Below are 14,902 nucleotides of genomic sequence, written 5' to 3'. Positions count from 1 at the left end.
CGCTCTTCCTGGTCCAGCGAAAAAACATCGCTAATTCTAGCGAAGCTGATCCAACAAACAGAAAACATTTTAGTGAGTAGGTTTTCAATAGAATGAAACAATAAAGACAGCTTCTGGATGAATACAACCACATCGACTCCACAAACAACTTCCATTCATAATTATAAAAAATGACGATCTCGCCTTCAACTTTCTTAAGTTTTCTTGACAACTCCAGGTTCCAAAAGCCTCATATTTTTTACTCTTGCAAACAAAAAAAAACAATGTTTAATGATCGATAACAATACTCTCTACTTTTGGCGAACAGTAAATTGGTTCCACTTTGACAGTTCAAAATTGAGGCCGTTTTGCGAACCACAATTCAGCACCCAGGGGCGAACCAACCACGAATGGTTGTCCGCCAGCGGGGTCCGATCGATGAAATCGATGGAGTTGTACACCTCTGCGGCAGTCACTGGATCATCAGGCATTTGGTTGGTGTGAGCGCGAGCGAAGCTAGCCGCCAGTAGTTGGGCCTTCTCGGATGAGGAGGCGATGATATTTGTTCCTTGGCGCAGCGGAGGGCTGTACTTGGTCGTCTTCCGCAGGGCCGAGGGGCGCGACAATAGTAAGAAATTAAATAAATTAATTAATTAACTGCCAAAATTAATTAATTAACGAGGAATTTATTTTGTTTACGATCAAAACATCGCCACCTCTTTTTACATCACATTGGTACGACCGTTTGACATCGCGTTTGTTTTTGTTGTGTTGGGTGGAACTGCCGCAAACAAAAAGTTAAACAGAAGAACGATGGCGCAGGAGATCACAAAAAGTAGCTGATACAGGAGATGCTGCTGGCCGGAGGATCTGTCATCGCTCAGCAACTGGAGGCTAAGATTAACAACAACCTTCACGCAAATGCGCAGGCGCACGAGAACTTGCTCGAACTCTTGCGACGAACTCGTGTGGTGGTGCTGGAGGCGGCGGAAGTGGTGCCCAGAGTCATGACGGCCACGGTGTGGTTGGTGGAGGGCACCACGGAGGGCCGCACCACCACTATCAAGCGACGGAAGTCGGAGGAGGTGGGAGCCTCGGACACGGTCCCGGCGGATCACATGGCGTTGCCGGAGCGTTTATGCTCGAGAGCAAATCGCTGCATGTATGATGAGTTAGTGATTAGGTAGAGTTTCGCGAGCTAAACTTTTTTTTTGTTTTTCCTCTCAGGTGGATGCCTTGAGGCACCAGGTTAACGTGGAGCTGCCGTATCATCGCCGGTTAGCTCCAAAGCATCGTGCAACTAGACGATACCACCTTCGGGAAGTTTGCATCTTAGTCTGCAGCAGCAGCAGTAGCAACAAACGCAGCAGTCTTAACTGATTGGAGTACCTCCATTGAGTAGCAGTGGCCATATGCAGCCACAGGTGTGACAACAACAACACCAGCAGCAATCTCACTCCGGGCCGTACTACAGATTGTCAAGGAAACAGATTGGCCAATGTTTGACAGATCCAAACGCGCTGGACACCAACCGCCCTTTACGCCCAGCAAAACTGGCAGTTCCGATTTATTTTGCATCGGCCAATCTGTTTGCCTTGACAATCTGTAGGCCGTACCTGTCGCCAAACGAGCAAAACGTCATCATACCTCCACAGCAGTCGGGTACACCTTCGAGCGGGCTAGCCGTACTGCTCAATCCGTGACATCTTTTGGCTCCGTGACGACCACTATCACCGGTACGACCATGAAACCCGGCGGTCCAGCAACATTTGTTAGACAGTTAGAAAACAAGTTTAATTTATTTATTTAAATGGTTTCCATTATAAATACACAATTGAATCAAATAAATAAATCAATTAAAATCAATAAAAAAAACTGCCAAGGGCCTAGGTTACATAAATTAAATTGATCATGCTTGTCGGGACGACTTTTATGGTGGTCCTTGAAACGCGAACAAAATGTAATCACCATCGGGTCTTCTTGTCGATCTTCCAAAATCGAATCACCATTCCAGTGAATTCACCGTAATTTCCGGAGATGAATCCATCTTTGCGAAGATCGAAATGAACGACAGGTCGCGACGCCTGCTGACGTCGTAATTCTTCGAATCGTGGTCCAGACTCGGCTTGGCGGCACACGTTCCGAGGTTCTGGATTAGTAGTGAATCGCACAAGCGGCACAATCGAACGAAGACGCCATCGCGTCCCTGGTTGCTCTGAAATAAACAGTATTTTTTTGACTGTGTTCGTTTAATTACTTTAAAACACTCACGGCGAGGGTTGAAGAAGCCTTCACCAACAGCGTTCCGGACGCTACGGAGAAAACATACCCCGCCGTCACCTTCCGTAAAAGGGAACTCGATGTAGTCGGTAGTTGGCTTCTTGGTCTTGCTCGTGTTCCGTGAGGGCTTTTCCGGTCTGTGTTCCGTGAAGATGGCCCCGGCGCGGACGGGTCGTCCGTATATCCGGACTCGAAGGAGGTAGTAACTGCTTCCGCCGACGAGTTGGAGTTGGAATCTTTGGTGGGCGATTGCCTTTAAAGTGGCCAGATTCCAGAAAAGATTTTCTTGTTTGGAAGTGAAATTAGGTTTAAAACAAAAACAAAAATAAATTTGACAGCTGCGCGCAAAAGCAAACACAAAGTTTTTAACAAAGCAGGTGTGGCGCTGTCAAATGTCAAATGGCAAGAGATATTTAATTTCTTAATGTATTAAATGCCAGTATTTAATACATTAAGGCCATTGTCACGCCCCTCGCGCAGGGCCTTGGTGATTCGCCAAAGCGTGTCCCGGTCGTCGTGCAGCGTTCGTAGCGTGTCCTTGAACTTGCTGAAGTTTGCCCGGTTGCACTCCTCACGAATTCGACGGTTTAGTGACGACACGATGTCCTGGTGATCGGGTCCCGTCTCCTATACCATTGACGCCTTCGCATGTTGCGGAGCGCGATCAGTCTGCGGGTGTCCTCAGGGATTGTCGCAGTGTGGTAGTCACGCTGTTGAACTTCTGGAACTGAAACAGCTTCGGCTTCCAGCAGGGTCTTGGTGAGGAATTCTACCGCGGCGTCAACTTCGGCTACCGTGTTGAGGTCGGTGACTTCGGGGTTCAGTAAGTCCAGCTTCGCGTTTACCTCCCTTTGGAAGCTCGGCCAGTTGGCACGAGCGTAGCAGCGAAACTTGGGCGATGACTGCTCAATCGGAGCTGACAGACTGATGTCAAACAGGACTGGTCGATGGTCCGACGAAAGCTCGTTCAAGACGACCGGTTTCGTCATGTCCAGCAGGTTGTTGGAGAGCGCCAAGTCCAATGTTGAGGGCCGCCCGCGGCCTGACGGGTGGAAGGTGAAGGCGTCAGGAAAGTGAACGAAGAAGTTGCGGCTGGCTGCTTCTTGGTACAGGACTGTCCCCGCTTTGTTCGCCCGAGCACAGTTCCAGGATCGATGTCGAGCGTTGAAGTCACCGGCCACGAAGAAAGGCCCGGCCCCCCGCATGATGGTGGAAATGTCGCGGCGGAACTGTGTCCATACTGAGCGCCATCTTGCCCCGGGGAAGTAGGCAGCGATGATGTGTACGTTTCCTTCCGTCGTGCTGACGGAAATGCCAACAGTTTCGATGACCTTGGTCGATAAGTTGAGCTCCGTGTAAGTAATGCCTTTGCGAACCGCTATCAGGACGCCGCCGCCTCTTTCGGCATCGGCTGAGGCACGGTCGAATCGTAAACAAGAAAATTTTGGGTGGTAGAAGGCGAGTCTCTCTTGCAGCCAGGTTTCGGTCACGACTCCCACGTCCACATCGTGCCGTTCTAGGAAGTCGAAAAATTCGAGCTTCTTACCGTGAACGGATCGTCCGTTCCAGTTAGCCACGCGCAAGTTATCTACAACGTTAGACATTGTAGATATACTTGGCGGTAAGCTCCACGAGAGCTTCAAGTTGGTCTTGTCGGGATTTGCAGCTTTTCAGCCGAGTAAAAACTTCTCTTGCAAGAGCGAGAAACTCCGACATGGTGAACAGGTCATTACTGGTGTTGTTACTGTTCCCTTGGGACAGTGCTTCGGCGAAAGTCATGACCGACGTGTCGGCCGTTGAATTGATGCTGGGGTTCCCGTTCTGCGGCACGGTGTTGCGGGAAGGACGCAGCGTTGGGGGCTGCGCGTTGCGGAGCTCGGCCTTCTTTTCGGCAAGCTTGGCCAGGTAACTTTTTCGGGTTGGGCAGCCCCGGTAGTTGGCGGTGTGTTGGCCGCTGCAGTTCGCGCACTTAATCGCCTCTCGTGTCGCGCTTTTGTCCACCCTCGCGAGCTCAGCTTTATTCGGCAGTCTGCAATCCGCCGAGAAGTGCTTTTCGCCACACTTCACACATAGTGGTGCCAGATTGCAGTTTCGCATACCATGCCCGAAGCGTTGGCAGCGGTGGCACTGCACAGCATCGGTCGGCTTCCGCTCGTAGTAGCGCCAACGGACCACGGTGTTGAACACCGCCTTAACCTTCTGCAGGTCGGACAGCTTTACTGTCCCTTTTGCGAAGTGGAGAAGGTACAGCGCACTCTCTTCCATCCCGACCACTTTTCGCGAAAACAGTTTCAGCTCCTGGACGTGAATGCCAAGAACGGCGAGTTCCGTTTCCAGTTCAAATTCGTCATACACAGGTAGTCCCGAGAGAACCATTTTCACCGGCTGCTCAGCAGCGGGGGCGAGGGGTAGCTCACTTCGCGTTAGATCACAAAAACGCTCAACATTAAGCTCGAAATTTCATAACGCTGCACAAAGGGACGATTTTTTCCACAACGCTACGAGAAGGCAAGATAAGGCTAGCTAACGCGCGTTAGCGCTCATAGGGCGGCTTGCTTCTGCTCGAATGTCGAGCTGCGAGAAATCGAACTTGCAACCTTGCCATGCTAGATCGAGCAGTTTTTTCATCGGTTCTGGCAACTCGGTTTTTGTTTTGATTTTTTTCTAGCAGTCCGATGTTTACTGTCAAAAACCTTCAAAAACATAACCAAACTAGTGAAAGAAGTGCAAATAAACTGCTGTTTAGCGAACAATTTATTTTTTTTGAAGAAGCTGGTGTGGGCGATTGAAGGGGAGTAAATAGTAATGACTGGATTTGATAAGTATGTTTCAGAGATCCCGCAAGACTTGCCCTTTAGTAACCTTACTTCTCTCCCCATACAGAGTCACAGAACGGTAGGTACTTCCCGGCGACCCTCATCCCGTTCTATGACGAGGATAGCTCGACAGTCTTCGCCACCTGCAAGGGTGACTCCACCATCTACTGTTACGAGGTCACTGAAGAGTCGCCCTTCATCTGCCCCCTCCTTCATCACAAGTGTTCCTCGCTAATCCAGGGTCTCAGCTTTGTGCCCAACAATACGTGCGACGTGGCCTCCGTCGAGTTCGACAAGGCCCAGTTTTTACCAACGCTTACCAACGCCAACCGCTTACCTTCGCCGGACTAGGCATAAGATTGAACTCTTCCTGGAAGACCTCTTCCCACCCATCAAGGTCCTGTGGGAACCGACATTCACCGCCAGCAACAAGCCCGCAGTAAGGATCAGCCTGCAGCCGGGAGGCATGAACACATGTAAGCGATCCAACAACCCCAAAAAATGTCTCCCGGTGATGACGCCTAAGCCGGGCAAGATGAGCGACTCGACCAACATCAACCAGCTGATTGGCCAGCAAACGCAGTTCAACAAGTCTTGGGTTTCGGACCTGGTGCGGTCGGGCGCTGAAGGTCCTGATTTCGCCGCAGATGTCGCACATTCAGGATTACCTTGATCCTGCGCTCGCTGGCTACGGAAACCGTAATTGGTAAGATTCGCACGAGGTTGTTTTAAGGGAGAATTTTAAAAAAAGTTTTTCTTTCACTAGGCTTTTCCGGTTTCACCGCGGTCGTGGTACTGACCAAATGAAGGTTCTGTTCCGCCAGTACTAAACCGTGTAAGGACCTACAACGACAAGAAGCGCATGTTGATAAGAACTTTAAATCTGGAACAGGTACGATGCGTCCTCCTTAAACCATCCGGACCTTCGTCGGCCCTGAGGAACATCCGCGGGTTCGTCGAGTTGAGGTATCAAGAAAGAGGAGAAGAATACTTTGCTAGCTGGCTGTCCGGCGCTAATGCAGGACGACTTTGTCGCTGCGTACAACTCGCGGATTCGCGTCAGTTCCGCAAGATTCGGTGCCGTGGAACCGGCCACTGAGAGGTCGTGACTGTGAATGGTGGAGAAGAAAGAAGCTCAGATTGGGTTTTTTTTATTAAAAAAAAATAAATAAAAATGACTTTAATTTTGCTGTCATCAAACACATTTTTTTATTTATGAAGCAGCATACTGAGCGACTTTTTTAAATCTATTTTGCATTTTTGCACTATCACACTATATACTAATTGCAAACATTATCGAGAATCGAGAAAAAGTGGTTGAACTGTTTTAGGATCTTTTGCGGTCCTAAGCGTTGGATGTGCTAGACGAAAACAGGATGTCGCAAAAAGGGTTTGTCGTAGATTAGCAACTTGCGAAAATATGTCAGCCGTCTAACCAGTTTCGTGAGAACCGACTAGCAGCTACTATGCCGGCCTACTGTCCGACCAGCTTTTCTTCGATCTATCATTGAGTGATTGTGTCCGCCTGGGGTTCCTCCGACGGTGGTTGTGCGGTACAGCGGCAGCGTGGCGGTTTTCATAACGGGCGATAAGATTGTATTTTCTTGATGTGAAGGTTCCAAGTGCCCACATCCGGTAGCTCCTTGGGACAGTAGTCGAAGGTCTGTGAAAACAAAATCGATTAAACTTTAAGAAATTCCTTAAACTTTGCAAAGAACCTTACCATAGCGACCAGCTGATCCTCGATCTTCCTCGCGTCCACAATGTAGTGCTTCAAATCTTGCAACTCGTGCAATATTAAAATCTCCTGGTTGGCAGTAATCAAATCGTTCCAAATCTCCGGCAGCTTCAGTGGCTCCACCCCGTAGTGATCGTCCACTGCTGGAACCTCTTCCTCTGGTACGATCGATTCGGCCTCCGGCGCTTCATCGTACTCCTCTTGACAATTCCCGACCCCTGATAATCCTCGTGAAAGTACACCGTTTGACCAACTTCATGTACCGGATTAAACTGCTCGCCAACCATCGGAATTTGCAAAGTCGTAACCTGTCCGCATCGAATCTCCCACGACCGTTTCTGCGCTGCCGGAATTATCACCGAGTCCGGAGGTTGGTGCAAAACAGTCCAATCGCTGGTAGAGTACAGCGTGTTCGCCGTCAGCTGCTGTAGGTTCTACACCGGGATGGTCAACCCGTTCGAAGTCAGCCCACCCGGTTAGCTTCGGCATGTTGTCACTTTGATGGTTGTGTCCTGGTGGTATTGTTACAAGGGGAAATACAATCTTGCTGCTGCTGCTGCTGGTGGGCGGGTTGTTGCAGGAGGAGTTTGACTGCGAGGATGCTTAGCTCAACGGTGGAGTTTGAGACCGGGAGCCGTTACGTTGTCATCAGCAGCTGGACGGTGATGTCACACTATTGCCCGACCTGTGAAGATGATAATCGGCTTTAACGATGGCAGGCAGAGAAAATGAAGCAGCGTACGATTCATTCTACTTACTTTAGGTTCAGTTGAGAAGTTTGTATAGTGGATCTGGTGGTCAGAGAGGTTTTGTAGAGTCGCAACCGGGACTCCTTGAGACACGACGTTCCGGACGCAGCACCATCGCTGCCGATCATTAACCTCCCAACCTCCCACTGACCTCATGTCCGCTTCCGTCGTGTCCTGCTCCGGATTCCGCCAACCGGTTCCAGCACAATTCAATCGCACTTACACTTCCGCGCCAAACGTTCACTCTCAACTGTCCACAGCGTAAACATAAACACGCGCCTCTTTTCATGCGCTGTCAAAAACCAAGTACACGCTTCAGTAAGGGATAGTCTGTTTCGGGTTATTATTACCCGGTCAATATATTTATATTGTTTACATTATTTTGAAGGACGAAAACCCTACATCCCCATCTTCCTTTAAATAAAACATTTGTTGGATTTGAATTCACTCTCATTGACAATTTCAAATATTTAATCTCTTCATCACTTGCTTCAATAATTTATCCTTAGTTCAACTAAACAAAACCACACCAAAATACACATCAGTTTCAACCAGTTATCTAGCGATCCCAAGCTTATTTACTGCTTAGCAAACAAGTTTGATAATTCAACATTAAAGGCAAAACAAATCAACGTCCTTATCAACTGCCACAATTACTTGCCGAAATGGAACTATATATTTTCAAAACAAATTAGAATTCAAATCGTCTTCAGTTATTTCCTACACAAGTGAAAATTAACATATTTTTTTTAAGTAACACTCAATCTCCTTCAACACATTTGAAACAGTGATGTTCATTAGTTCACCAGCTATGTTCTTCATCCGCTCTCCCACTTCACCTTTTGAATAATTTTGAAAACAGTTAGTATACTTCAATGAACCTCAAACCATTCGTATGACCAATATGCAATATTAATAAATACATTCTCACGATTTCTCTACACTTCAAGCTATCAAAACATTAAATCACGTTCTATCCCGATTTTTTTTTTTTTGTCAATGCCCCAATTTCTTCATGAGAATAATTCTGAGAATTTTGAACCCAATATAAGATGTCATACAAGACACACAGATTTATCTATTTAAGCTGCAATGGATTTAAGTCATCATATTACAGATATAACATACCAATGGAATGTGCTAAACATCCTACTTTATTCGAATTGCTTTTAAAATAAAATATCTATTTTTTTATCAATCCTGGAGTTAATCCAAAAATTTAACATAAAAAAATAATAAATCATAAATTTATTATCAACACAACAAACTCTGAAAAGCATTTTTATAATTTTACTATCGCATTTACCAAAAATTGCATTAGTAGTTCGACTATTCTTTTATTCTTTATCATTTCATAACTACATTGAATTCAACAACTCATATTTGGGCAATGTTTTCATCTTTTCTCTATTTTGAAATTCTGGTCAATCACTTTGTTATGAAATCTCAACATTTATTATCTGAATAAATTTCAAAATTGTACATATTCATACAGTTTGATTATTTTCAGTTCAATAACTAGCTAGATCACTTTTGTTATCACTCATAAACTGACGTCCATTGGATTGAAAATTTAGTCGAAAACTTATTCCGTACCGAAGAAGAGAACTTTACTGTTCCAAGCTAAACAGCAATAGAAGAGGTTATCACTTTGGTTATATCATATTTGCTAAAATATTCACGTAGTATACCTTTGCTGCATATCGAAAGAGATTTCATAATCATCATAATATCAGGAGTGATTAGCCCTTTAACAATTATTTTATAAAACTGAGATGATAACTAACTTTTGAACGGTTATTGAAGTTCACCAATCCTTCAATTCCATCATAGAACAAATAACACTTTAATTTAATATTATTATTTATTATTATACAAGACCTCTCATCTCGACTTTCGATCTGAACCTTAATAAATCCAATCTTTATAAACACGTTACTTTAGCCATTCAAAACAAATGCATCAGTACTCTCGTATTTCAACTGTTCTCAATCTTATATATTTTACATGTAGTATTTTACTTATTCAAAAACACAATCAATGTTTTCGAACCTTATGCAGCCTTCCTGTATACTAGTATTTGAATCAGTAAATTGTCATGTCTATAAACATTATCATTTTTATAATGTTTAATAAGTATCAATAAAACAACACAATACTTTTTTTCAATTACGTTTACATTTATCAGTGGCCATCAACTTAAAAATGTTTAAAAAAAAATGAAAACTCTTAGATCCATACAATTTCCAACTGTCATAATTCTACGTTTCTCAAAACATAATTCAGTGTACTAATACAGTATGCTTTCACAAATCACAGAAAAAATATAAAACCAACAAGTAACACAAACCACTTGAATAATTAAATCTTTAAAAACATCATGCATTCAAAGTTCTCTTTTTTTTTCGCCGAACATTTATTTTTAATCGACTAGTTCAGACAAACATTTAACCAACTTCAATTGAAAAATTACAATCCATCGCGTGTTCCATCATTACCTATTATTTTAGCAATTCTGTATCTGGAAAACATTTTGATACTTTGCGACTTAGACTAGGCACAAAACATTAGGAATGTAAACAACTTACTAAATCATCTGCATTACAACCTTCGGTGGTCTCTGCTGCAAACCTCTAACTAAAACCTGTTATGCACTTCGAACCCGCCAACCTGTGGATCACCTTCGGTCTACCTTTGGACTGTTCGTCCAACACTTGCCAACCTCTCATCTCTTTCCTTTTCTTTCATCTAGCTTGCTCTCATATGCGCCACAATGATAAGAAGAAAGACCTTACTATTGTTTTAAACACCAAACAAAACAAAAGGCACTTTGAAAACTTGAAACAATTAGCACATTTATGTTTTGAATGGTTCACAAATATTTCCTGGTGGGAATTTTAATCATAACAAACATGGAAGAGTTGAATCATTTCAATTGAAGCCTTTTTCAACTTCAAACTCCTTTAACCAAATATCGTCTAATTAATATTGCAGTAAAGTGAGTTAAACTGCAGCATGCGTTTTGTTCTTGTCACATTTCCAACCACATCCGACCACTAGTCTCAAATGTTTCGTCTTCAAGTCTTTGCACATTAAAATTTGATCATCGTTTGGCTCTCAAACCAAAGCAAACCTTTTCTGTCAAATATATAGAACACTGTCAATGAATTCGACTCGGAAATCTTTCAGTTACATTTTGTCCTCAAACTCCGTCAAGATTTTGCCTCGATTATACACCTATCGAGAAATCACTTTTACTTTTGAATACTTCAGATTTGACTAGGAAACATCTTTTAAATACAACAACGTACTGGGAATCAATTCGTACAAATTCAATTCCTTTGACTCTTGTCAAACATTTAGCTCTTTTAAATAAATTAAGGTGCCTCTTAAATCGGATAATCAAAAGACATATGACATCTCTGCAATAGTTATATTACTGTAGAGCCTTCTAGTTTCTCCACGCTATCAAAATTTAGCCCCCAAGCCAAATCACTGATATTTATATCTCCCAGGATCTGGCAAATCTTTATAGATTGTAACCGCTAGCCAAAATTGAGTAATTTAAGAGTCACATCATTGAACTCTAGAGCTCTCTAGCTCTTGCAAACTTACAATCGTTTGGCCCTAGCCAAATCACTCAAATCCAGAGCCCCCTAGCTCTTGCAAACTTATGATCATTTGCCCCCCTAGCACATCATGTTACTCCAGAGTCCCCTAGCTCTAGCAAACTTTATTTAATTTGGCCCCTAACCAAATCACTCAAATCCAGAGCCCCCTAGCTCTTGCAAACTTTAAATCATTTGGCCCCCTAGCCAAATCATTCAACTCCAGAGCCCCCTAGCTCTTGCAAACTTTAAATCATTTGGCCCCCTAGCCAAATCATTCAACTCCAGAGCCCCCTAGCTCTTGCAAACTTTAAATCATTTGGCCCCCTAGCCAAATCATTCAACTCCAGAGCCCCCGAGCTCTTGCAAACTTTAAATCATTTGGCCCCCTAGCCAAATCATTCAACTCCAGAGCCCCCTAGCTCTTGCAAACATTTGATCATTTGGCTCCCTAGTCAAATTCAATTTTGAGCCCCCTAGCTTTTGCTAAGTTTTTTTTTATCATTTGGCCCCCTAGCCAAATTCATTTCCAGAGCCCGATCATTTTAGAACATTTGGTCCCTAGCCAAATATTCGATCCATGACCCTTCCAGCTCAGCACATCTTCTACTGCAGTAAGGCCCTCTAGCCAAACTGTCAAGAATCAAATCATAAACAACGACAAGCCCTCCGGGAAAACAATCAACCATTTTACTTTTACTTTCGCTTCCACTTTCAATAATTTCTACTATTTTCTTCTCATCAACAATCTTGCGAGAAACCACACTCGCTTCACCACTTCACTACCAGAATCAAATTATCAATTTTACAATTCCCACACAATCGCTCGTTTAAAATTTGACGACACCCGGAAACTGGTCCGTTGTCCCCTTCTTCTCCCTCTGATAAAAAAACGGTCCTTTTCTCCTCGTCGCCAGATGTAGAGTCGCAACCGGGACTCCTTGAGACACGACGTTCCGGACGCAGCACCATCGCTGCCGATCATTAACCTCCCAACCACCCACTGACCTCATGTCCGCTTCCGTCGTGTCCTGCTCCGGATTCCGCCAACCGGTTCCAGCACAATTCAATCGCACTTACACTTCCGCGCCAAACGTTCACTCTCAACTGTCCACAGCGTAAACATAAACACGCGCCTCTTTTCATGCGCTGTCAAAAACCAAGTACACGCTTCAGTAAGGGATAGTCTGTTTCGGGTTATTATTACCCGGTCAATATATTTATATTGTTTACATTATTTTGAAGGACGAAAACCCTACAGGTTTGACGATCTGATGTTTGCCGAAGCAGATTCGGTGGAAGAAACTTAGCATCTTCCGTGCTCTTCCGAGACCTTCGCTGCATTCTCCTTCTTTATCCATCCATACCGGTCGTGTGGAAGAGTTCCGACTATTGCAATACCAAACCCTTGGTGGACCTTTTTTTCACGAAAGCTTAAATTTAATCGGAATTTTGTGGCATTTTGTGGCAAATAGTTGTAAAAAACATAAATTTTCTACCACGACGAACTGCTCGACCAATGTGACAGCGAGAACTGTCAGCTGTACTTGACAGTTCTCGTTGTCAAATAATTCGAGCAGTTTGGTGAGAGAAGGCAACAAAAAAGGACAGAAAAGGCGAGTTAAGGCGCGTTAGCACAAGAAAAGGTCACAGAAGGTGGAAAAAGTAAAACGAACGTTGAATGTTCTTGTAAAGGTTGCTTTATCGCTAGGTCAAGGCGGAAGTTAGCCACCCCTCGTGGTTCGCCGATTTTTAGCACCGGAGGTGGTGTGATAATTGATCGCAACGAAATTGAGTCGTCACCCTGCTCCTCTTCCAGCCCGTCGAACTGGTTGCTGATTGGGATGTTTGCATTCAGTACCACTGATGCACCGTTGTTGTTGCCATTGCTGCTGCTGCTACCGGGAACCTGGTATGCTGACGAAAGTGCCGCCGCCGCCGCTCGGGTGTTGTACGGGTGCTTCGAACGCGATTCCTCTTCGAGGTTATGGATGCCATCGTGAAGCTTTCGCTTTTGCACACTGTTCACAAGATCCGTTTGTGCCGTTTTTTCGGCCGCATTTTTATGTTTTTTTGGCGATAACATTAAGCCTAAAATTTAGGCTTTTTCGTACTAAAACGAAACTAGTCTTTTTAAGACAAACCCATCATTATGCTTAAAAAAAACTTAACACGGTTAGGTTCGATAAGGCCTAATTTTAAGTCTTAAAAGACTAATGTCGGCTTTGCGTGTTGGGGTGTTGACGTTTCTTTTCCATAACGACAACAATGCCATGTGCTAGCAATTTCCATAATTAAAAATTGTTTTTCTGCCTTAATTGTTCGCAATTACCAATTCAGCTCAATAAAATGGAGGTCGATAGTGCACCAATTGAGGAATCTCCCTTGGCCACGAGACAAAACTCGCAGAAGGCCAGCACAGGACAGAAAAAGGAAATCCGCAAAATCTTCGTTCCCCGGTCCAGGTTGGTTTCTTTCCCCGCGCGGAATTTATGTTTCCCCCGATTTACTGATTGTTTGCTTTTCGTCCACACAGACAGTCCGCGCTGAAGGAGCAATGGCTGAAGATTTTCACCCCGGTTGTGGAGCAGTTGTTGCTGCAGATCCGTTACAATGTGCGCTGTAAGCAGGTGGAAATTCGACTCGGTTCGGAGACACGCGATCCGTCGAATCTGCAGCGTGGTGCTGACTTTGTCCGCGCCTTCGTGCTAGGATTTGAGGTCGAAGACGCGTTGGCACTACTACGGCTGGACGATCTGTTCATCGAGTCGTTCGAAGTGAACGATGTCAAAACGTTGAAAGGTAGGATTTTCCCTCTTCGTTTCCCCTCTCCGGGGGCGTTTTTTTAAAACTCGATTGTTTAATTTGTTTCAGGTGACCACCTGAGTCGAGCCATTGGTCGGCTGGCCGGTAAAGGAGGACGCACCAAGTTCACGCTGGAAAACTCCACCAAGACGCGCATCGTTTTGCAAGATTCCAAAATTCACATTCTTGGCAATTACAAAAACATTCAGTACGCCAAACGCGCCATAAGCCACCTAATTCTTGGATCGCCAGCCAGTAAAGTGTACGGAAATCTACGCACCGTGGCTAACAAAATATCTGATAGGCTCTGAGTTTTGTTTGGGTTAATAAAAAATAAATTCTATATTAACTGATTTTTGTTTTTTGAGTAAGGCCAATGAACATCTTACAAACACAAATTTCATGCTACGACCCAGTCAACTCAATCAGAATTCAATTCGAATCGTTTACGTATTCCGTTTCAAACGCAACAACCGGTACGTACACGGAATCGGTTGTTGCGTTTGAAACGGAATACGTAAACGATTCGAAATGAATTCCGATTGAGTTAACTGGGGAGCGATACTAAGGGACCATCCACAAACCACATGAACACTTCTTTGGAAATGCCCCCCCCCCCCCTTCTTTTGAAATTTTTGATATTTTTGAAATTTTCTATTTTTTTATGCTTTTTAATTTTTTTAAATATTCCGTTTAAATAAAAAAATATTTAAAAAAAATTGTATTACAAATTACGATCGTAATTTCTCGATCCACGATCGAGATTTCTCAACAGTAATATTACGATCGTAATTTCTCGATGGTAAGTCGTAATTTGTTGTGGGCGAGCGACCGAATCAAAGTGTCTTGTATTCCAGGTTTCGGTTTTCATGGCGGTGGAGGAGGACGGGAAATTCGGCGGGCCATACCGGTAGACGGGACGGGAAG

At 44.3% G+C, this 14,902-nt stretch overlaps 2 protein-coding genes and 1 long non-coding RNA gene across 3 annotated transcripts; 2 read left to right on the top strand and 1 right to left on the bottom strand.

Moving 5' to 3' along the window:
• The first annotated feature begins 469 nt into the window (after positions 1-469).
• Positions 470-1,342, top strand: LOC120427648 (uncharacterized). The gene is made up of 3 exons (XM_039592527.2): positions 470-607; positions 778-1,141; positions 1,207-1,342. Exons 2-3 carry the CDS (start codon positions 831-833, stop codon positions 1,217-1,219), a joined length of 324 nt encoding a protein of 107 aa, XP_039448461.1. The 5' UTR covers positions 470-607; positions 778-830; the 3' UTR covers positions 1,220-1,342.
• Positions 1,343-6,248: 4,906 nt separating this feature from the next.
• LOC120427649 (uncharacterized) lies at positions 6,249-12,438 on the bottom strand. Its single transcript, XR_005606935.2, has 3 exons — positions 7,572-12,438; positions 6,799-7,498; positions 6,249-6,738 (listed from the first exon to the last, which is right to left on the bottom strand). It is a non-coding gene; the product is annotated as an uncharacterized LOC120427649 (long non-coding RNA).
• A 966-nt stretch (positions 12,439-13,404) lies between these two features.
• Positions 13,405-14,318, top strand: LOC120427650 (RNA-binding protein pno1). Its single transcript, XM_039592529.2, has 3 exons — positions 13,405-13,635; positions 13,707-13,972; positions 14,045-14,318. The coding sequence occupies exons 1-3, from the start codon at positions 13,520-13,522 to the stop codon at positions 14,284-14,286; spliced, it is 624 nt and encodes a 207-aa protein (XP_039448463.1). The 5' UTR covers positions 13,405-13,519; the 3' UTR covers positions 14,287-14,318.
• The last annotated feature ends 584 nt before the right edge of the window (positions 14,319-14,902 follow it).

The sequence above is a fragment of the Culex pipiens genome, chromosome 1, assembly GCF_016801865.2.
Source record: "Culex pipiens pallens isolate TS chromosome 1, TS_CPP_V2, whole genome shotgun sequence".
In the NCBI taxonomy this organism is placed as follows: domain Eukaryota; kingdom Metazoa; phylum Arthropoda; class Insecta; order Diptera; family Culicidae; genus Culex; species Culex pipiens.
The sequence above is the reverse complement of the archived record's forward strand: the minus strand, read 5'-3'. Positions and strand labels throughout refer to the sequence as shown.